General features: G+C 42.0%; 1 protein-coding gene across 1 annotated transcript in view; it reads left to right on the forward strand.

The window, feature by feature from the left end:
- cd276 (CD276 molecule) overlaps nt 1–24550 on the forward strand; it is a 75285-nt gene that overhangs the window by 11455 nt on the left and 39280 nt on the right. Inside the window, exons 3-4 of the mRNA XM_074666546.1 lie at nt 9769–10119; nt 12452–12748. Coding sequence (XP_074522647.1) covers nt 9769–10119; nt 12452–12748 — 648 coding nt within the window. The remainder of the gene's footprint in view (nt 1–9768; nt 10120–12451; nt 12749–24550) is intronic.

Below are 24550 nucleotides of genomic sequence, written 5' to 3' on the forward strand. Positions count from 1 at the left end.
GATATATGCTCTGTGAGAAAACGTGTCAGCACATGCAGCAAGGTATAACTTCTGAAAATAATTAACGGCAGCTTAAAGAAACAACCAAGTGCTTTTTTCAGCATGTCTAAGAATCAAGATCTGTCAATGTTTACTTTGCAGACATATCTGTTGAGGCAAACTTGGCTTTGCAGTTGATCTGAATGAGTGGTTTGCGTTTGAGTTGACAATTGGACTGTGTGCACAATGAAGTGCATGGAAAAAGATGTCTTCACTGGTTTTCAGTTTCTGCAAACTTTTGGCAAGAATCACTGAAAAATTTGTCACCATTAGATACTATATCATCACAAGGTGAAAGCTGTTTTAGGATCAGCTCTGTATTGTTGCATTTCTACGCTGAGAGGATTCAGGATCTCCTTGCTCTCTCGCTGAGATAACTGGCTGTAATCTTACTTGTATCCAGCCATGTCATCTCCTGATAACTCCGCCAAGTGCCTGTCTCAGCAGACAAAACTCCACTTTGTGTGCTTTGTCGACACTCTTCCTATCACAGAAATATTATTTTTGTAAGGAAACATAAAAAGAAAACCATACAAGAAGAGAACATGACAACAGTGCTGTCCCAAGAAGCAACATTGTCTCTGTAGCTCCCGGCTGTATCCTGACTCAGGCGTCAGATGATGGATCGTTGGTGGTAAAAAACCTCTCCCTGAAGTTACTCAAACAGCACTGCACAGCTGTTGTGTTGCTGCAGCCGTGAAAAAGCTTGTCCGCTGTTGTTTTATTCCCATTAAACACACCATTGAGGAAGCAGAAACTAAGGATGATTGCTACACACCAGCCAAGCCTTGCTTTGACCCTTGACTTTGCTGGCTGTTGGTTGTCTCTCAGGTATAGTTTTATGACACTCATTATAACCCACAGTTGTTACAAGTGTCAGCAAAATGTATAAGATGCCAATGCATATGAACAGTAATGACTGAGCTTCAACTGTACAGTAACATCTTTGGCTCGCTGCAGCACTGCACACAGCAGTGTCAGCCAGTGGCAGAGCTAACAGGAGGCTGTCTAGCTAATTGCTTGTTGTTGTCATCCTCTCTGTTCAGTTAGCAAAGCCACTAGGCTGCCAGAGCTCTGACGTGAGCAGCTCTTTGCGCCCGTACAATGAAGGGAGAATCGCATTCATACAAACACAAAAATGGGAAGCTGACCCGCTTTTTCTCCCTGTGATGGGAGCTGTAAGGTAATTCATATTAATTACCATAATTGGATAGATTGCATCTGTAGTAGTCGTCAGCAGGCACGCATTATGGCAAGGCTGCGGAGCGTGAAAACAGCCGGCTCATGTCTGTGTCTCTGGTGTACTTTTTAAAGGTCTGCTAACTATGAATGCCCTCTTCCTGTCCTCCTTTTCTCTCCACAGCAATTGATTCTGCAGAGAGGGGACACTTTAGCCTGTGCTGAAATTCAATTTAGGGTTATTACCCCATATCAGTGATGTTCTTGCTAATTTGATTGTGTCCAGTGAAGTATCCTTTTAAAAACAATCGAGGACAGGCTCAACAAAGATTGGTTTCGCCGCAGTGCATACATAATGACCAGTCTCTGTTGGCTCGCCCATCACCGATTCCCAGCTCTTCTTTTCTCACAGTGCGCTCATTGAAACCAAGTGCATTACCCAACAAGCACTTCATGATTATTTCAACAAGTCCTAAAAATGCCGCCTTGTGGGAATCGTTAAAAATTGATACAGTTAATATGCCGAGATTGCAGATCTGGAGGGGAAGAGGGGCCTGGAGCCATATGTAGGTCTGCTGTGTGCTTAGTGGGCTATGATGAATGGGTTGAATGGATGCTGATCTGTGCTTGGAAAGCATCACAGATACGGACTTGCTGAGGAAGCAGCCCAGCAGCTGACAGTGGGAAACACCTCTACCTCCAGGGTGTTGCCTCAATGAAGCGGCAGTGATGATGTCAGGCGCGGCTGCTCTGTCATCTGGAGTTGCACAGCTGGCGACTGACTGACCCTTATTTCACCTCGTATACCAGTTCTGGTGCATGAAATCATGACTCAGCAGCATACATAAACCTGTGAGCTAAAAAAAAGTTCAGGACTTAGTAGATGTAAAACACCCCCATAAACAGACCTAGAAAAAAATCCCAAAACAAAACAAGAAAAGAAACAAGTGCTTGTACGTCTTCCTAATCCAAACCACTTCTTCGCTCCTCTGTTACTATGGCCACTGCACCTTGATGTAGCCTGACATTATTAGAAATTAGTTGCAATCAAGTCAGATCTAACCCTGTAACCTCCTTACTACCTCAAGGGGCCTTTTCCCATCCACCACCCCACTCTTCCTTGCTCCTTCCCCTGCCTCCAGCTCATCAAAGTCTCTCGGTCTCTCAGGCTCATAAGCCACAGGCTTGCTCTTATCTGCCCACTGTTCTTCAGCCGGCCCTATTATCTGACTGCCGGAGCCCATTAACAGGTTATTGACGGGATATGAGATGGCACACGTCTATGAAGGAAGCAAGGCAGAGAGAGCAGAGATAGCAAAAAAAAGAGATGAAAAACCCCCACAACAGTGAGTCTCATCTTGATTTATGTCATCGCTTAAAAATAAGCAAGTCGGAATCATTATCTTTCCTATCGGCCATCACCTGTGCGTCTGCCTGAGTGAGGGCACCAACAGTCCATGATGAGTTTTGAAGCAAAAAAAGGAGAGATTATTCTAAGATCGTAATGTTAAAGGTGACCCCTTTACTCCACGGACGGCTTTAAATGTCACTGAAGCTCTTCCATATTGTGCTATTTTCACTAAGGATCCATCTGAAGGACAACACAGCAAAGGAAATGGGCAATTTTCAAGGCTGATCATTTAAAAAAAACAAATCACGCTTGCTTGACACACACTCTCATCAGTCTCTTATTTTTCCAGTTACTCCCCCTTTTTTATTTTGTTTAAATCATAGTGCTATGGACATCTACATCTGTTCCCGACAGCGTGAAATCAAAGCTAGCTTTCCCCTCAGACTTTTACAGGGATTGGTTGTATCATAAGAATTATCTGTATGAAAGGGCTCACAGATCCTTTGAGTAAAACCCTTTGATGTTCATGGGCTGCAAAAGGTCCAAAATGAGAATGTTTTGGGCTGCAGTTACACTCAGGGACAGAGGGGGGCAGTGTTGTAAAAGCATATTTGTCTGAGTTCTGCTTTGGCCCAGATGAACCCTACTGTCATTGCAGTCTGTTAGTATTGCACCTGTTTACTTTGCAGTGTCAATATTGGCCTTTGTAGCACTGATGCCTTATTGTCTTTATGTATGAACTATGCTACAGCAGAGTTTTGTACATGCCCTTTAAGCATGTGTACTTGCTTTATTTAGTTAAGTGTGTAAATATCTCTGTTCACTGTGTTATTGAACCCTCATTATTCTTTCCTCTGATGCTTTTTCTGCCACTGATGAATCAACTTGAAGTATAAGTTAATTGGCTGGGAGAGCTTTGATCTGCTATTGAATGGGGTGTTTAAATGTGTTTGTGCATGTGTGCTCTGCTCCAGCTTATAAACCAAATTTGATGTCAAGGACTCAGAAGATATTCCTTTCAGACAGCTGCAAAAAACAAGGAACAAAAGATTGAAAAATGAAGTCTGCTTTCCTTTTGTCAACCTTGTTTGTTTTTGTATGTGTGTGTGTGTGTGTGCTAGGGGCCCGACACCTGTGTACTGGCCCCTATGAAGTGGTGTGTGTCTATGTATGTGACTGTCGCTGGTCATGCTGATAAGATCCTCTCTGCTCCAGAGCAGCTTTGTAACAGCACCTCCTCCATTGTAGTGTCTTGTGTCCAATTCTTCAGACAGTGTGCTGCTGTGGAGCTGTCAGGAGTCACACAGGTGTTGAATATCAATGTGTTTTCTGGCCTTTCTGCTGTGTTTCTGCCTGAAATTGTTTGAGGAAGGTGTTTATATATGTTGAGATCTAGATATTATTTGTATATTCATGTTAGTGACTATCAAGGCTATTAATTAAAATCAAATCTTCTGATGAGAATATTTACCTCTGCCAATGAGGTTATGTTTTTCGGAGAGTTTGTCTGTTTGTTTCTTTGTCTGTGAACAGCATAACTCAAAAGTAACGAAAGCATCTTTGTGAAATTTTCAGGAAATGTTCAAAATGGGATAAGGAAGAAATGGTTAAATTTTGGAGGTGATCCGGATCACCGTCTGGATATAGGATTTTTTTAAAGGATTCTTTATCATTGTGAGATAGGGACGTTTTCACCATATGTGAATATAACTCCATGTTAAATGGTTGGATTGCTTTGCAAAACAATAAAAGACAAGGTCAACACAATTTTTGACTGATGTAAAAGTACGATCCAGATCCTGCAATATTCTGGATACTAAGATCCGGAATATGAAATATGTACTGGGTCATCATCATTTTCAACACTGTCAGGAAACAAATTATCGTACAAACCTGCAACTAACACCAAATTGTAGCAAACAGTCTGCTGAAATGAAGTATAACATTAAAGTAGGACTTAAGTGTAGCATGAGAATCACAATGTGTTTGTGATTCTTGGTCTGTGGTCTCCGGGTACTTTTCGAGTTCTATCTGTCATCTTTCTGATAAAGCTCTGGATCACCTTATGTAACACATTTCTAAAGTTTTAAGGACAACTTCTAGTCCACAACAGGTTTTTACCAAATTCCATCCTCCCTATTTAAGCCAATAAACAACAGCAGGGATAAAATAACTTGTTTAAAAACTGGACGCGCACTCATACAGAACTGATAGTTCTGGCATCAGCATGATTACTTTTTTGAAGTGTAGAGTGTTTTTGTCCTTGGAGGCATGAGCTGATGGAATTTTGCAATGATCAACAGTTTGACACAACTCACTACCTCTGAAACATGCTGTTACTCTGGCTGGGCTCCTGTCGATGGATATAAATGAAGGATGATCAAAAGAATATGCAGCTCTGCTATTACACAGCTTTTTCAAGTTCAGACTTGTAAATGAACGTGTAAAACAAATACCCCTTGAAGCAGCTTGAAGTGGGACATTAAAGGGTTTGATTTCAGTAAAATGAATAGATTCCAGTTTCGACCAATTTATGGGATAGAAAAGGAAAATAAGTAACTCTTTGAGGATAATCCTTTTCTCTGGTGTCCATCTGTGTGTTTGATATGTTCTAAATATGAACTGTTATTTTCTGCCAAAACTCTGCTACATGTACAAAAATGTGCTACATTTAGTTAAAAAAGCTCAACACATCTTCACATTAGTTCTTTTTATTTGACTTGCTGTCATTGTCTGTCTGTTGCTGTTGTGAGTGTGTTTACACACTACACTGAAGCAAATGTGAGAGTTAGTATGAGATAAGTCATTATACTTATGAGCTGTCAGCAACACGATGATAATTAGGCTCGGTTTCTCTTAAATTATCACCAGCTCTGTGTGTTTATCTGAAACAGTGTGGGCTTGTGCAAACCAAGGTCAGCCATTTGGTGACTCAGCTTTGGAGCTGCAGGATGAGAAGTTAAGGGAATCTTGTCTAATAAGAGTGAATTAGTGAGGCTTTGTGCACAAGCTGCGATGAAGAACATTTGCCTGTGAGCGGTGCATATTCATCAGTGAGAAACAGAGAAGGACAAATTCATGGTCGAGATTCTGCTTTTGACTTTCTGTCTTTGGTCAATTTGCCTTTTATGGCAACATCATTGTTATTTTTGGTAGATCACTTTTTACACATTTTTTTGGGATCAATGCAAAATCAATTTTTGATCCCGAGGGAGATTCAAGGCACCTAATTGCAGGATATGGTCATAATATTTGCCAATATAATCCCACATATTGTATTTTTCTCACATGATTTGTAAAGGGATTTCAATTCTTCTTCTGATTGAAAGACCAATGAAATCAACCAACCACAAATGATATTGATTACTATCATGAATGTTTTAGTTTCAGTAAGTCATGCTTTAGAAAGTGTGCCCTGAGGATGATAATGTTTTTACAAAGTAAAAAAACTTGGGTCTTCAAATGTACTTCTTTTTCTGTGGTGACCAGAGTTATTCAGTGCAACATCCTGTTCACCACTGATAAGGAAAATCCAACGTGCGTTGAAGGCATTATCAGTTCATCCATCTATCTGAAACACCTTCATGTTTTTTAAATGCTAGACAAACACATCGTCCATAATCGAATCATATCTACCTGCATGACAAAAATGACATGTGAAAGCTAATAATCTCCCTGGTTATCGGACTCTGAGCACACACATGCGTTTTATTAGTGCACATGGGCACATGTATACGCTCTCGCCTATCTATATCCGTCAGGACCAGCTGAGATATCACTGGATTTTATTAACCACCAGCGTCATGCATCACCTTGGAAGCACCTTCTCCATAAAAGCTATGATCATCCTGTTTACTGTCTGCTTGAATCCCACGCTGTCTCTGTCTCATACCCAGCCTCCATGCTCTACTCATGTGCCTAGCTAGCATCGTATCACTCCAAGATTAAAGAGGCAGGAGCCAATCCACCAGCTCCTCCATATTTTGTACACCTTAAAAAGGCATGGTGGGAGGTGTTGATAGTGACAAGGTGGTGTTTAGTCATGAAAGTCGGGGTTGAGAGCAGCGTGAAGATCACTTGCAGCCTTCTCTAGCCATCCCTTAGCCTCCCTGCTAAGCAGGGCCCATTGCCAGCCTGGCTCGCAAAGGCTGTAATGAGTTTATTTCATGTCGGCTGTGAAAGTGCCCGTCTCTGTCTCGCAGGCACTCAAACAGAGCTGAGGCCCATAAACACAAAGTGCAGTGTGTAAATCCCCACAGCTTGACGTCTCCTGGCCTGCCCTCTATGGCTTCTGAGCATCTCTTTATCGGGAAGGAGAAGGGAGAGGCGAGCTCCCCCTCTTCCCCTTTGAGAGGACACCATAGCCTGGGCTAAGAGGTGCAGCCGTGTTGGCACCTTTAACCTCTCCCACTCCTGCTTGTTTCTTTTAAGAATGAATGTTTTTCATGTTGAGAGCAGACCTGTGGAGAGACGATCAAACAGTCAGCTTCTGTTGCACAACATGCTGCTTGTTGTAGAGCGCAGCAGATCAAAAACAGGCAGGTGTGTAGTGATCCTTTTTAGCTTGTGGTATTTCACCTCTGACAGATAGGACATCAGATGTGTGCTTTCCATGACGTCAGCTGGCCTAGCTAGCCCTGACTGATCCCCTCCCCTATGCAATGCTAAATGCCCCACTTGTATCCTCTTTCAAAGCGCAGGTCAGTGTCTCTACACAAGGTCCCTGTGTAGCAGTGTGTCCTCCTGGGGCCTTTGGAGCCAGTTGTAGGTCACCAGTTAAAGAAACAGTGAGTGAAAGAGGAGGAGCGAGGCAGAGATGTAGCATGAGAAAGGGGACTTTCTATCTCTCTCCTCCCTGACACGGCTTTGGTCAGTGTTGAGGGATTAGTGTGCGAGGCTCCGCCACAGCCTCCTCCTTGGCTTGTTTCCAGATATTATCTTTAAGTGTGAGCTCGACGCTGGCCTCTCTTTCTCTCTGCTTCCCTCCTTCCCTTCCCCCCTTCCTGTATGAACTCAGCGGTGTGAGTCATCCCAGGCTGCTAGGGGAGTGATTTAATTGCACTCTCTCCTCTCCGTCAACAAGCACGTTTCAGATATGGCTGTCACTGACCCTTTACTGCCACAGAAAAACACCAGCAGCCTATCTTTTATCACACTGGTGGGTCCACCTTTAAAGGTATCACAAACAACCAAAGAAAAAAAAAGAAAAAGAAAAACACACACAATTTGCCCTTGTTGTCCTTGTTAATGACAGCACGGTATCACTTCTGCTCCTGCAGTGCTTGGCCATGATAACTCATCTTTATTGTTTTGTTTTTAGCCCCACAGAGTGAGTATGTGCTCAATAAGGGGTGGGGTAGAATAACCCCCAAAACACAGAGGAGCTTTTGTAATCACAATAATCACAATTTTAATGTATGATTGTCTTTAAATATGCTTTGTTTTTCTGTTTTGCTTTTTTTAAATTCATGTTTTTGTTACTGTGTGTTGTTTTATATGCTGTTTTATCCATTGTATAGTGTCTTTGACTGTTTGGAAAAGTGCTTTAAAAAAAAAAATCAAATAAAAAATATATTATTATTATTATTATTATTATTATTATTATTATTATTATTATTATTATAAATTCAACATGGGTCAGAGATTTAATGAATTTAAGGCAATTGATTTATATATTTTTGTACATTTAGGATGATTTGTTTTTCAGTTTTTCTAATGTTTGCTGCTATTTTCAATCAGTGCAATAAAAGATTTGTAATTCCTAATCATATCATTCCAATGAAGAATCTTATCCTGCCAGGTCCCAACACTGACTGGACTTAAATGGAGCATGGGTTACTCAGAAAGCAATCTGTGCATGGTCTGTCCCGTTTCCCTGCATTTTTCCAGCAGGTCAGTAGGTGGCACTGTTCCTACAGAGGAGCAGCTTCTTTGCGGGTGTGTGCTGAGGCTACCCTGGCTGAATGTGATTGAAAATAGCCTGCCTTGACTTTGCAATACCCATCCATATACGAACCCTTGCCGATGAAAGACTTGTTTGTTGTTAATAGGGGAAGTAATTATTGCACCTCTGCAGCAGTCAAATCTCCTTCACAGCAAAGTGATTCAACATTGGCGTTGGCTGCGTGATAGACAGAGCTCAAAAAGAGGGTGAGGAGGCTAAAATGCCACTGTGATTATAACAATTAGAGAGGCTGAGCAGAAAGCAGAGTGTGTTGCTCCAGGGTCCGACTGGCTTTTTTCTCTCCCCTGTGATGCTGATGAGTGTCTCCGAGTTGTATAAGCACAGACGGGGATCAATGGAGAATGCTGACTACCATGGATGTACTGTGGACGGGCTGTGATGGCTGCTAATCCACAATGATTATGCAGTGTACTGTTTGCTCTTGGCCTAGTCTAGACAAACAACACACACACATTTATACACACAGGTGCACAAAAACATCAGCAGCCTTTGATTAGAAGTATTTGATAGGAAGCAGAGTCACTTTTCATTTCCACAAAAACACATGCTCAAGTTTTGCCGTAGTTATACCACATCCCCTCCCAACAGCCTTTTCCTTTTTTTTTGAAAGATTTAACTAACGATTTAACCGAAGCTGTACAGGTGTTGTTTCTTCTATCGCAGAGTTTTTGCACACTGAGCCATCTCCAGGAGGCAAAGCCTATAGGAACACAAACAAAGTCCTCATACTTACCTCCAGATCCCTCCTTTTCTACCCTCTTGCCTTCATCCCGCCTCACCCGCTCCGTGCTCCCAAGCTGCACAAACAGACTGGATGTTTCTGAAGCAGTCACAGCATATATTTCAAAAATGCTGCATTGATTTTTTTTCAAAGATATTCAAATGTGAGTAGGTGTCAGACTGTCACATTTGAACACAGCACAGTGAATTAATGCTGTGATTCAGTGAATACTGTATGTTTATACTAGACCTGGGCCAAGTAGTATTTACTCATACTGTTTATGTGCTATTTTAGACTACCTGGGATACAAATGGGGTTATGTTTGGCATTTAAGATTGACACAGAGAAAGTATCATAGCTGAGATGATGCAAGACAGATCTCTGTTGTGAATTTACTGTATTTTTGTATCGTTGGCAGCTTACCTGACATCCCATCACATCATCACACAATTTTTCCCTAAGAGTATTCCTTGAAAATGACATTACTCATGTGCTCCTTTTTCTCTCCTTCAGCTATGATGGAAGTGTATGTCCCAGATCAGCCTGTGGTGGTGCTGCATGGCAGGGACGCCACCCTCAACTGCTCCTTCAGCCCCACCAGTCCCTTCAACCTGTCTGATCTGAGCGTCTTCTGGCAGCTGACAGACACCAAACGCAGTGTGCACGGGTACTGGAAGGGACAGGACCAGCTGGCAGACCAGGCAGAGAGGTTTGCCAGCCGTACCAGCCTGTTCCCCACCCAGCTGGGCCTGGGCAACACTTCACTCCTGCTGAGCAGGGTGGTGGTGGCTGACGAAGGCAGCTATACCTGCTTCGTCAGGGTGCAGGACTACGGCAGTGCTGCTCTGCTGCTGCAGGTGGCCGGTGAGTCAAGCTGTGATGTCCATGAGACATGTAGAAACAAACAGATGAACACACGCAAGGATGCTTGTGATGATCAGTGGCAGGCAAAAAATAGATCCATAGATACACATAGAGAACTCTGCCAAGGACAAAACTGTGGATTAGCCACAGCCATACATCGTATAAACAGCACAATTCAGCTGTTGCACTGCTTTTCCTAATGCGAAATGAGTTTTAGTATATTTCCTGTTAAATAAACTTACTAAAAAAACACAAATGGCTTAAATTAACATTTGTAATTAGAATTTGCATATTATTAAACACAATCCATTTGTCGTTTAATTTATTCATTGAGGCACAAAGACAGCCTCACGCTTTAAATTTCCCAACAGACACTGTCATGTCTGTCAAATTGTTTTGCTGAAGTTTCTCACATCTTATAAATTAATTGAGTGATAAAGACAATATAAAGAGATGATTTGAAAACCACATGAGTTATAAGTTGTGGCTCTGTTAATTTATTTGGATAATTATCCTTTTATATCACATATATATTCATGCATTGTTAATGTTTAGCTTCTTTGACTGTGAAGGAAAGACTTAAATTGCAAATTTTTGCATAGATGTCTTAACTCGTAGTCTGTTATATGCAGCCAAAGCAATTAGAATACTGATTTTGTGCATTTCCCATGATGCAACCTAATAGCATGTGTTTGAGGCTTCCCTTGCTTTGGTAATGCCGTGTCTTTGAAACATCTTAGCCTCATTTTGTAATGCTTAATGCCTACTTTCTCTGCCTAATCTTAAAAAACTCTGATGAAATCAGAAGGCTTTATTTTGTCAGGCCTTTCACAGAAGCTGTATGCAACTGTTTTCACTCACACACACACACACACACACACACACACACACACACACACACACACACACACACTGTTCAACTGTGTTTTACTGCTGAGTAATTATAATAGTGGCAAGAACTAAACTAAACAAAATAAATGTCCGTGTCATAATTTCCCTTTATACTTTAACTGATTGTTTTCAAAGTGATATGATCTCAGCACTTATTCACACATATACATTAATAGTGTACAATAAAATATACTATACAGTTGCCCATGAAGGAGGGGATTTATGATAATTTGTCCTCAGCAGACATAAACAGGTGATAAAGCTCTGTCTCAGGGCTGCTGAGCAGTCTTTTTGGTCAATAAGCGCTGATTGTGGTCTCTGTCATGGTCAATATCTGCTGACTTTGATTATTAGCTGTTGCTACGGTCAATCAGCCACCACTAACATCTTCTCTGCTGTGTGACTACAGAGCCTCCTTCACAGCTGAGAGCCTTTTATTTATTTATAATGATACTGTGTGCTTTTCCGTCCTTCCTTCTCCATTTCTATATCTGTTGAGAGATTGTTGTTGTATTCTCCAAGGATGGATGTGCATTAGGCGCTGTTAATGAATAACGTTTTTTTTTTCCTCCGCTGGCCATGGAGAGGGAAAACAACAATGTCTCCAACAGTGACAAATTGGTTCCATTTTATGCATTAGATTTATTGATGCTCTATTTTTAGACAGAATTTACAGTTAACATTGTGGACTTCCTTCATGCTGTGCTGGAAGAAAATGAAAGGAGCCCTCAGTGGAATTCTCTCTGTCAGTCAAATGGACAGCCGGGGAAGTTAGTGTGTACCACGCTAAATCTGTCTTTGTGTTCAGAGTCCACTGTTCGGAAAGCAGCTCAGACAAACTTATTTCATCTCCCCCTCAGCTCCACCCCATTGTTTGCTGTGCAATGATTGGTTTTGGGAATACAGCAGCATCTCTCCCCGCCACCTCTGTACTCGTGTTTTAGCTCAAGGGATTGGAGAAGCGTGATTCCAGCCGAGGCTGCGGCTCACCCCTCACCTCCACCCCTCTGCACTCTTTTTCATGCCACAGGCTGAGTCGTCCCACATCTCTGAGCCTGCCACTTTTCTCCCAGGCCTGCCCACCTCCCGCCTCCAGCCTGGCTTGCACCGTATTTCCTTTCTGGGAGTGGCTCAGAGCTTTGGCTCTCTGGAGGGAGCTGCGTTTGAGTGTAGAGATGCAGCATCAGGATGTGTCACAGATGCTGTCTGTGTCTGTGGGATCTGAGGCACTGTGTTATGCTAAGCTCCCTAAATATAATTAAGAATTTAATGGGAATCATGTCAAACAGTTCCCAGGGTGACTCTCACTGCAGAGAATCTAACTAAAGCTGGTACGTGTCTGCTGCTCCCTTATCCTCCCTCGTCCTTACTCAACCCATACCTTTTTTCCTTCCCTTATCCCTCCCTCCTCCTGCTTCTGTGTATTCTTACCTTTTTTCAGCTCCCTACTCTAAGCCTGTTGTGACTCTAGAGCCCGAATCCAATCTGCGGCCAGGTGATGAGGTGGCCCTGACCTGCGTGGCCTACGGTGGTTATCCAGAAGCTAGCGTGATTTGGCAGGACGGGGCCGGGCACAACCTGACAGACAACATCACCAATTCGATCGTGGCCAATGAGGAAGGGCTGTTCACCATGACCAGCGTCCTGAAAGTTTTGCTGGAGCCTAACAGCACCTACAGCTGCCGCCTGATCAACCCACTACTGGGCGAGGAGAAGAACGCCTCCGTCACAATCACAAGTGAGTGCTTGTCTCCTTTACTCCCTCTTTGTGTCCATCAGTCAACATTAACATCTCAGTAAACAAGCCAGTGTTGAGTGGCTTCTTGCTGTGTTACAATGTTAACAGCTCTGGACACAATGAACAAACATGGGGGACAAGAAAATTGAGTTTCCCAAACTCTTTGAGGCTTTACAGGGAACCAAGGAGGAGATAACCGAAGTTATTGACGATAAACAGCCAACATAATGCTTTCAGCTTAGACTGATCTTGTTTTCCGTACTGCACGCAGAGTTTTTTATTAGTCTCTTGTGTGCTTTTATGAATCAATCTATCAGTCAATTTTCAGCTCAACTTTGCTTTGTCTTTTTCAAGTCTCCCCATTTCCCTCTAAGATGAACAGTTAAGCTCCAGTGACATAAATGAGAAACAATAAAATGTCCAATCACGCTTCAATAAGCTTTACCCATTATTGAATTAGATCAGTGGGTGATTATTTCCCCGAGGATAGTCAAATAATTTTCCATCCCAGATTTCAAAAAAGACAATGCAGTTATAAAAGACTGTGCTAGATGGGGTGATCGGATTCCAAGCAGCTGTCTGCAGGAAGTGTTTGCTAACCATGCAGTACATTGATATGTTTGCCTTCCTCCAGTTGTTTGATGTAATCTTGATCTGGACGTATGACCAGAGCCACAGTATGTGATAGGGTCTGATGATCTCCTAATGCCCCCCCACAAGCCGTGCTGCTGTACTCTATGTGTTAAGTGCAAGGAGAGTTCCGTGTAAGGTAGGCCAAGGCTGGTCTCTAATGGGAGCAGCACTGTGTGAAATGGCTCATAAATAAGTACAGGTGGCCTCAGCCTGCTCTCTGGGCTGGAGCTGTTGCTGGAGCTTGGGCTGTTGAGGCGGAGGTCGAGGCAGAGGTCAGGGAGTCCTGCTCCACTGGGCTGGGAAATGACTGTGCTGTCTGGAAACAGGATGGCCGATTGGCAGGGCAGGCTCGCTGGACGACTGAGGGAGGGTGGCCTTTCTAACAGTTTGGTTGGCCTCTTTCAAAAACAGTACAGATAACCAGTCAGAAGGACCACTGGGGGAGTGGAAAGGTATTAAACACATGGTGAGAATAAAATATGGCTTCGAGGTAGCAGTGTTAAAGCCGTCTGTGGCCGCTTTTTCCCTCTGACCTTTGCTGGATTGATGCAGTACTTGTGGTTTGGTTGAAATGGATATGATTGTTTTATTACCTTTGATGTCAGTTTATTTGTCTGCTTTATTTCCCCTCTACAAATGAGATCCTCAATTTGAAAGGTGTTGAATGAGTCATCCTGAATTGGTAATTGAGATGGTCATGCATTTTTCTGTTTGTCAGAGGAAGAGCATGTTAAAGTGGACCTATGAAAATAACATTTATTTGATTTTCATGTTTCTTGGAGTTGGATACCACAAATTTAATCTAATTGAAGCTGAACGTACTGATGCTACAATTTCTTCCCCTGATGTTGAAACACATATTTTTCCCTGGAGGGCAAAAACTTTTGTGTAACTCAAAACTTTTGAAGCTTGTTTTGTTTCTTCATGTTGCTGAGAAACAAAACTAGACCATTTTGTGTTCAAATTTTTGAAGAAACTCTGGTAGTTTCTTTTATAAATATATGCAGCCTCAGGGACAAGGAATTTAAAGATTAAGAGAATACTTGTTTTGACAATATTGATGGTTAAGGACAGCCACAAAAACACCTGAATGCTACTTAACATGATTTCAATCTGGCTGTCGAGATCCAGGATTCATTTATTCATCATTATTCATGAAAGGGTTTTATAATGAAATTCAAGCTGCAGTCTCTTTATGCTATAGCAAAACAAAAGCAAAGTTTATTTATTATGGAGTAAGGAGTCGCACCGCCTGGGGAAAGACACTCCTCTGTTGTCTGTTGTGATGTCAGACAGGAGCAGTGTGAGCAGGTTGGCAGGTTTTATAAAAGAAATATAGACAAATATGGTGGCACCGTGTCATTTTTTATGTTCAGCAACACATTTCAGTTGTGCAAACAAAAGAAACTGAGTTCTGACATCAAACTAATGTGGCCCTGCCTGGATTTACTCTCCGTACTGTTAGAAATATTTGAAACTCCTGTTATGAAAGTAAGGATTCTTTTCTTTAAATTCACATGCCTTCAGAAATAGTCGAAACCCACTGAGACAGTAGTATTGGAAGGATTGAATTTAAAGTTAGAGCCTTTTTAAGCTTTGATTTTAACCTGCAGTGTAATGATTGTACTATTACCCTCATATCTAGAAATAAAACAATATTCAGCCCAAGCAGATAAAGTGAAATTAAGCACCCATGAGCGAGACAGACTGAAAGGTCTGGCCAAGAAGTGATGGAATTATTGAAGTGTGATAAAGCAAAGACAGAGCAAGGAACAGCAAAACAAAGTCAGAAGAAGCCTTAATTAAAAAGTGGTGATCATGGCTAAAAGCTTCCGGGTGACATGAATGAGAGTTGTTTCTCTTGCCAGCACAGCTTGATGATGGCCAAAGTTGTTAGTAAACACTGAGAAGATTTACAGTATTTTGTGCTCTGCCATACAAGAGGGCTTGTTTGAAATGAAAATATATTTGCATTTGTTTGCAACAGCTGGTGTGTGCTTAACAGCTTCTGTAATTAATTTTGACCCGACAGAACTTCTCTGCTGGAGTGTGGAGTGTGTGCGAGCTTGAGTTGATAGAGTAAACGCACTTGCTTGCTGTATACAAATATAGCCCCACAACAAACCACACAGAGGAAGTGAAGAATCCTATTACAAGAATGGATGAAATCTGCTTAAAATTCTAAATGGACTTTGAGAGCGATAAAAACAGAATAAGAAATGGAAGAAGGGGAACGAGGGAGTGATGGGGGAGGTAGAGAGTGAACAAGCATGCTAAAATTTCACACTCTCCCCAATCGCTGATTGAAAAATTGCAACAGTAATACAAATCTCCCCCAGGCAGAACAGGAGTTTGACAAGGTTAATTTTGAGAAAATGAACCCTTTACCCACACTGAGCAGAGCACTATGTGGGCCGGTATGAGTCTGTGTTAAGTCATCCGTGTTCATCTTACCCCTTTTATAGTCACCACCAATTTAGCTATCTCACCATAAACTGTCAATAACATATGCACTCAGCAAATGCAAACTATTAGCAGGCATCTCAGAGACGGTTAGACCCTGTGGAGCACTGGTCAGTTTTTAAGCCCGGCTCTGGAATAGTAAGTGTTTATGTGTTGCCGGGATATTGATAGATTTTGCAGAGTGCAGCAAGGCTTAGTTGGGGAGACCCAGAGGAACAGCTGGTATTAATGAACAGTCGAATGATGGAAAGGAGCAGCTTCAGTCCTCAAATGAACCGTGGCTTGTCTGCCTGCCTGGCCAGCTTGCTTGTGTACCAACCCCTGCCTCCCCTCCTCTGATGTCCCACCCCTCCTCCACCTGTTCAGAAGGCTTACAATAAGGCTTCTTTACTCTGTCTCTCACTCCCAACCACTTTTACCAATCAAAACGGAAAATGTTCTTGGAGTTTTGGTGGATCAAAAGTCTACACCTTATTTGTAACATTCATCCTCTTTAAATGTTTGGTATTATCTGTGTATCCTGTTGACTGGGTGCTGTGTGAATGCTGCAGTGTGTTGTCTCATGGCTAGGTTTCAGGGCCTGTCACTGAACACCCCCTCCAGCACCACCCCCACTCCGTCTGCTAGCTCTCCCGATGAGGATAGCGCCATTTCCCCAGTACCACTCTGCTGGCACAGCATTTACCGTGAACAGTGTGAGGATGGAGATATATAGAGTGGGAAAAGGGAGGAGACAGAGAGATGAGGCCAGGAGATAGAGAGAAAGGGGGCTAGGGAGACAGGACGAGGAGGGGGCGAGAAGCGGGTGACAGAAAGCAAGATGGAGATGAAAACGTTTGCTGAGCTCAGAGTTGTGGCACTATGGCCTGACAGAGAGGAGATGGACCCGCTGACGGGGAGGGAGCTCACCCCATGAGTTGGTGAAGACTTTTTGCTGAATTTTACTATCTCTCTGGCAACAGACTGGCTCAGTGGTAAGCACTGTTGCTTCACAAAAAGAGCATCCCAGATTTTCTTCCCAGTCTCAGTCCTGCCTGTGTGGCCTTGGCTTGCTTATGCCTGTTACTGTGGGATTCCCTCCTCCCTTTCTTACTCTATTGCTTTATTTCTGCGTTGTTTATTTGGACATGCAAGTATTTGTTGATGTTGTTTTTCTAATATTTGTGACCAAGGAAGAAAATTATTTCATTTTCAAATTAATGCATTGTGCATAGGCCTAGGCAATAAAACAATAAAGATGTACATCTATTGCCGAATAACATTTCCTCGATATATAAGACATCGTCAATGATTGAGTTTATTCTGCCATGTTTTGACGGACATATAATTAGCCAAACATATGTCTGTCAGATGGACTCTGTGCCAACCAAGTTCATGAGAGTCACTCGAGAGTCATGTCAAGTTAGATTGACGCACACAGCACTTGCGCAGCAACCACCAGCAGCACATTTGCTCATGTTTACATTTGTAAGTTGGCGGGAACAGGGGTATTGGGCCTGATCTAGTAAAGGTTTGCGTGTATAAAGCACATGCAAACTTAATAGCATATATAAAGCTGATTTACTAACTGGATTGCAGTGAGGATTGTGTTTGTCAAACTAGCAAAATGGCGCGTGCAATTAGTGCATTTAGCATTAAGCGTGTTTACCTCCATTAATATGCAGAATATATGCAAATAATCTGAACGTGCACAATTCTGGGAGGAGGATATGCAAATATATAATTTTTAAGTGCCCAACAAGTGATTTATCAAACCTGAAAATCTTAGCGGTCACTTATTTTGCATCTAAAAATAGTGGGGGAATATCATCTTTTCCACAATGACACTTCTGAGCTTTGGTTTTTTAACTGGGGCTTTGTGTTTTCGCCTGCTGTGCTGGTCTCTACCAGTGAGTAATGAGCGTTCATCTCCAGCTCAGTTGAAGGACCACTGCCACTGAATGACCTCATGACTGTTGCCAGGGCATTTACAATCAATGTCAGCCTAGACGCAGCTCTGACCAGCAGCTCCGTGTGCGCAACGATGGCTCGAGTGTCTCGGCGGAGGAGACGCGTCGCTTTGGACACAGCTCTCACCTCTTGTGCTATAGCTTGTGACCCATACGTCTGAGTTCTCCAACCCCATGGCTTCAAACTTCATTTTTTGTTTATAGCCACCCTGCTCCTCCAAACTGTGCATGGCGGCAGCAGGTAGCAAGTGCTTAATATCAAGTTTTGTACAGAAACTTGACACTCTGATGAAACAAGATAATGGTCCAAAGTAAATCCTATCAGTTCTTATCACGGTTTTGTGGTCACGGTTTTGGGTTTGGTTTGGTAGACAACGTTTTTGTTTTTAACACCCCAGATTACCATAGACCCTAACAATCCACTATTGACAGATTATTTTTAATCAATTATGTCATGCATAGTCATGAAAAACCTGAAAGAATGAGGCTGTTTCTAATTTGAAACGTAATTAAAGCTGGGGAGACATTGCTGGTTTCAACATGCAAACTCCTCAGTAAGGAAAGTCACTATTGGCTGGCCCAGAAGTCACACTGCTGTCTGATTTGCTTAATAAACCATTTACATGTAATTGTCATGGACTCTTTAGGAGAGAGAAATAATGTTGGCGAGACAGAAAGCAGGTAAAACACAACAGAAATATGTTTAGAACTACAAATAAACTTTCTTCTGTCGATTTTTTATGTCTCTGTGTTTTGGGCAGGGAAGGGACTCACGATAGCACAGGCTGCCCATTGAGAGGATCAAAACATGCTTCAACCTCAGAATTTCCTTACTTCAGAAAAGTTGCAAGAATTGTTGTCTTTTATAAGAACTCACCACAGGGCTCTGAAAAGTTATTAAACAAAGTTTCTAAGTTGGCAACACTCAGTCGCAGTTTTATCCTCCACTTTCTTACCGCCGTCAACGGAGCTCACACTGAATCTAAAGTGCTCCAAAACAGCAAAATGACACTATGCCACAGGTACACCTGCCAACTCTGTCTTCACTGCTAGTCATGTTCACAACACACACACTTCCCAACAACTGTTCTGCTGTACTCATTCGACTCATTGCATTTGGGTATGAAAAAAGACAAAGAGAAAAGAAAAACAAACCTGTTCAGATATCTTCATAAACCGTTCCATCCTTTGTGTGGATGATAGATCATTGAGACTATAAGTATAGTGTAATACTATATTTTGACACACATCAAAATCTGATGAGGAGTGCAAAGCACCTTGACATGGGCTTTAGTATACTCATCTCCACCATGATGACGGTATGAGACGAAAGAGGAGCAGACAAACTACTAATTCAAGGTAACGATACCTCTTATTGCTGTTGTCTGCTCACCCTGTCAGGGCTTCAGTTAGCATAACCTGCCATTTACTATTCATTATCCCCCTCATTACCTGTCTACCAACTGAAGTAATACACTGTAAGACCATGACCTTTTTTATAGTGCCAGCATGTTTAATACTGTTGCAAAAACTGATATTTTGAATGGGGTCTAATGTTAGGGTTTTATTATTTGATCTTGGAGTCTACCTGAAGCCTTCCTGGATCTGGATATTTCTGCCTCTGCTGTCATTTGCTCTGTCCATAAATAACTTTGTCCCTCCTTGTATCCTTGTATGTCAAATAGCTCTTCAGTTATCTATGATGAACCCTCATGAAACCCAGCATTGTCGCTTCTACAAATCCTCCACAGATCTATACAGATTGCCCAACTCAATCTTCATTAAAGAGACGGTGCTGAAACAGATATGGGATAGGTATGTCCCCAGAGAATAACTCAGCATTTGCTCCCTGTGTCTTCTGATCTTCATTTTGAACGTTTCCTCAGGTTTCTGTCAGGTTTGGTTTCCTTCAGACCTTTCTGTTTCCTCATGAGTCTTTTCCAGGCTGACTTATTCGACTCCTGTTGCAGCATTGCTTTTGCAGGGCACATTTCTCGGAGAAGATTGCTTGTTACTGTATGATTGTGAAGCGTGTGCATGTTAAACCAACCTTCACTGGGCGAATCAAGGTTAGAAAACATCTTTAATTGCTATATAAACATTGACCTTTACTGTGAAGATGGAAGCTCACACGGATGCTAATAGCAGACGTACTGCGTGAGCATTCAGTTGTTCATTACGCTTCTTTTTCTTCATCACATGTGTGCCAGCTTTCCTCTTGCCCCTTTTCCCTTACTATATTATTATGTCTTCAGAGCTTGATCCTGATATTGCATTGCTATCTTAATAGCTACCTGCCATGCTTACTTAAACCTTAAAGAACTCACTCCTTACCTCAGAGAAGTAGCTGATCTCTGATATTTCTCTATACTAAGAATAGATGTTTTCGTACAATTGTAGTAGCTGTAATTTGTCGTAAAATATTTCACAAACATGCATTCCTCTTCCTCTAGTATGATCTTCTTTCCAAAGCTCCTTCAGTCAACTTTGAGGTAATATATTTGTCAAAGCCATGTTTTCTCTCTATATAAAAAATCCTTGCAATACTTCTTGTTCTCTACTGAACAAGGACTAATTTAAATGCAATTAACAGAGCCTTTGGAGAAGCAGAAAACAGCAGTATAAATGAATCTCTTGTCAGTGGAGCAGCAAGCAGGCAACTTTCCCGACGGAGCACTGTATTAATTAGTGTCCAGTGTACAAATAGGCCCTCTTTCTCTCACTGAATACATGCTCTGTCTTATCAGGAAGCTGGCCCAGGAAAACAACCAAATAGACAGATGAAGTAATGTAGGCAATCTCAAATAAATTCAGGTAGGAAGTAACGGCACCAATTTATGCACATTAATTCCTATCAGGATTATTAACTCAGGCCACTTGCTGCAGTCAGTGCTCTGAGATGTTTAAACGTCCTCTTCTGTGCCTCCAGTGTGGGGAATTTTCTCCCTGTATTATGACTTGGTCAGTGTTATTTGTCATGCCCCCAGCTTTACTGTAAGGGACTCTAAGGGATTGTTGGGCTGGATTCTTATGAGGGCTGTTTCTGGTCTCTGCGCTGTTCTTTTAGAGCACTACAATCAGAACGACAAAATGAGCTCCTCTCCTTTGTGCAGGGATTTATTTTCCCTTCCTGCCATCTTGACTTTTAAGCATCAAAGGTTTATTGCGCTGGTTGGGTGTTGAAATGCTTCTTTGCCGCAATTAAAAGCCACATAGCTGTAGTATTTCTTCTTAAGCAATGAGTATTAAGCTTCTGTGCCAGCACAGGCCTGTGCCTGAGTTATCTGTCCAATACAGAAATGTTTGTGATCACAGCGTCTCAGATGTGCAAACAGACAAACAGACGGGCTTAGAAAAGAGGTTGTTACATTGTTGTTGTCAAAGATCGAACCCTGACTTCTGACAAAATGTTTTTTTAAATTTTAATTTTAATTACATAAATGTCTGATAGAACAAATGAAATAATGAAAATGTTGTCCTAAAATAAGACTGTTTAAATTTGATTTGACATTTTAGAGAAACACTTTTATGGTCAATATTTTAGTCTGAATTCTGTCCTTGTAATATCCCATGCTCGTGGTACCAAGAGGCAACTGCTTATCACTTGCTCATCGTAAAATGTTCAAGATAAAGAGATATTCCTTGGTATTATGTCTTTCATGTTTGAAAAAAGAGAAAAAGGCATGAGCAGAATATTGGAAAAATATATATAGTTTTATTTGAATTCTTAGTGTCTTTTTGGTTCGGTCATATCTTCTTCATAACAACACATGATCAGTATCTGTGTCAACTTTTGCTCCAGGACCGTCATTCGCTACTAGTACAATGCTGCCTGCTGCCAGCCTTTTACAAACAGCACTCTGACATCTTTATGCTCGTCCCCGGCCTGGTGGAAACCTGTTTCTCTGTCCTCCCTCGCTTTCCTTTTCAGGACACTGTATTTACGATGGCAGTAAATGCACAAAAGCTCTCTTTTGTTATTGATCGGGTTCATTTTGATTTGGACTCACAGCAAGGGCTATCAGTGAGACTGGTGGGGCCCTGCAGTGTACATTTCACACAGCTCCAGCTAAATCCTGTAAGAGGGATTGGTTTCGGGAGGTCTGGCATCAGTCTTGGCTTCATGATATGAAATCATATTAGTTTCAGCTTTTTCAGAGTCACTGGGAGAATAGCCACCAACAAAATGGCTGGGCACACCTTCAAAGTTTGGTTATTTAGTTATTCAGCCTGTTTATTTGATGTTTAAACTCTGCACCTGATAACACCCTGAATTATTGTCCCGCAAAGGGTGTTTGCAACCTCAGTAAATTGCTTTGTTCTGTGCATGCAAACAGTCCAAATTAGTGGCTGGCTACACACAAAGAGCATTGTCTAGCAACATAATGTGTTTTCAATTAGGAGGCGTTGAGAGATTTAGCTTATTCTCAGGATAGGTAGCTCTTTTCTTCGATAGCTCTAGAGACCAGTAATTGATTACCAAGTGTGAAATGGAAGTTAGGAACTGAGTGTGTGGCTGTGTCCCAGAGGAGACCAGTTTTAAGCGGGCAGGGCGCTCAACTCACTCACCTCCCGTGTATTGACAGCTTGTCTGGAAGATGCGTCAGCAGCCACTGACTCACCGTGTGATAAGAAACACACCTTTTACAGAGCCCTTTATTTCAACCCGAGTGTCAAATATCACAGTAATGACGATGATTAAGCCTCGCTGTGGCTATGCTTCTTATGATACCAGTTTGAATGGACAGCAGCCTGCAATGACTCACAACCCTTTCAGGATGCATTAATATCTTCCCACCAGCTAGGACTCTGAACCAACGCCTGTCACCCCAGAGCCTGACAACTTGCAGCTCATTACAGACAAACTGTCCACCAGGAAACAAACTATATTATAATATTGTCAACCGTGTTTAATTTCATTACTTGCCCTACTCGAGTGTGTTGCTGCAGTGAGCAACACTCTCTGTCAACAGCAGACAGACGGCTCTGCGACCCTCACTGCAAGGCTCTGTCATATCTTTAATGTATCTATCTCTATGCTCTCAGCCACTTACGCTACCAGATGAAGACTGATGTGGCTTGTAATGCGCGGTCATTTTCCTGATGCGGCTGTTAGAGGGGGTTAAGCGCTCCAAACAGGGTTAAACTGTGAGGAGGGCTTCAGAGTGCTCTGGATGTACCAGGGAACCAGGAAACTCAGTTCAACCAAATAGCAGAATAATTTTTTTACGAGCTGTAATTTTGACTGATTTCACCGGTTTGCTGATGCAGTTAATGTAAGTTGAAAGGGGTGGTTTAAATTTTTAGGGAATGTGCTTTTTTAACTTTCAAAAGATGTCTAAAATGAGAAGATGAATCTCTCTTCTAAATACACAATACGGTCACAACCAGCAACAGATTTACTCAGCAGAAAGACGAAAAATGGAGTGAAACATCTAACCTGGCAAAGTCACTGCAAGCTGATTTTTTTTCTTCCCTGAGCTATGGTTTTGGATATTTTGGCTTTTATTGGATAGGACTGAAGATAGACTGTGTGGCAAAAAAGGAGAGTTTGGCAAGACATGCAGGAAATGGGCATGGCTGAGGCCCCATTCACATGACAATGTTTCACTTAAAATCGCAAAAAAAACGTGGCGAAAAAAATCTGCGTTTACACAGAAACGCAAAGGAACTGAAAACACTGTAGTATGCATGCAAGGCCTGTAGTCAGTGATATAACTTAGACACATCTCTCTACAGTCCAGAAGAAGTCCAACCAGCTGCCAGTAACCAAACAAGAGGTGCAGAAGTGGTGCAACAGATGCACATTTTGTTGAAAGGCAGTCACCAGATTAAGTAGATTCAGCAGGACAAACATAGCATGGTAGTCTGCTTTTGTTACTGTTGTTGTTGTCTGGTTCACTGGGGATGGGTACCAAATTAGGTACTTTTATAGGTACTGACCGTAATCTGTCTGATGTACCAAGTATCGATTCACGTAAAATCAAAAGGTACCATGTTTAGGTACCTAAACGCATCCTTGTGACAGTATTGCAAAGATATATATTGTAAAATAGATATCTATAATTAAAAAAGAGATTGTATTACTAAACAAATCAAAATTTATTACCACATAAACACACATAGTACTGAAAATTGGTGCCACTGAGTACCTATACCGATTGCAAGGAACCGGGCATCGTCACCGTGTCATTTCAAATGTGAAAGGTACCCATCCCTATGGTTGACATATGGCAATTTAAGTTGCCACAAGTGTGAAGCGCAAAGCAGAGCATGATGTCAGCATTCCTACTGAAAGCTCCAGCTTGCTGTCTACACAGCAATGTGGTGGCGGAAGAAAACTTCCATGCAGTTTATTTTATGTCAGTGCAAACAAGAGGCCAAAACACGCGGCCCTTCAGGGAGTGAAACCAGTAACCGTTGAGGCCACCTCTGTTGATGTGTGCTTGAACCTGCAAGCATCATCCCTCAAGTGTTGATTTTGAACCCACTCAATAATTTTTAAGACAGTTTTGGATTCTCACCAATGTTCTATGAGCCCAGATTTGTTTTCAGCTGAGAACAAAATGTGTTTCACTTCCAGATGCACTACTTTTGTTTCAGGTGTGGAGAAGTTTTTCTTCCACGTGGAGCTCATTGCACAGTCTGTGATGGTTTTTATTTACTCTCTGCTGTCCCTCTGAAGATAACAGGTGCTGCCTTAGAAGTGTTTATGAGCTGGTATGTGTTTATGCACTTTGATGTAACTTTTCAATAA

The sequence above is a fragment of the Halichoeres trimaculatus genome, unplaced genomic scaffold (assembly GCF_033239565.1).
Source record: "Halichoeres trimaculatus isolate MK-OKI-2021-1 unplaced genomic scaffold, fHalTri1.1 fHalTri1_scaffold_3, whole genome shotgun sequence".
Taxonomy (NCBI): domain Eukaryota; kingdom Metazoa; phylum Chordata; class Actinopteri; order Labriformes; family Labridae; genus Halichoeres; species Halichoeres trimaculatus.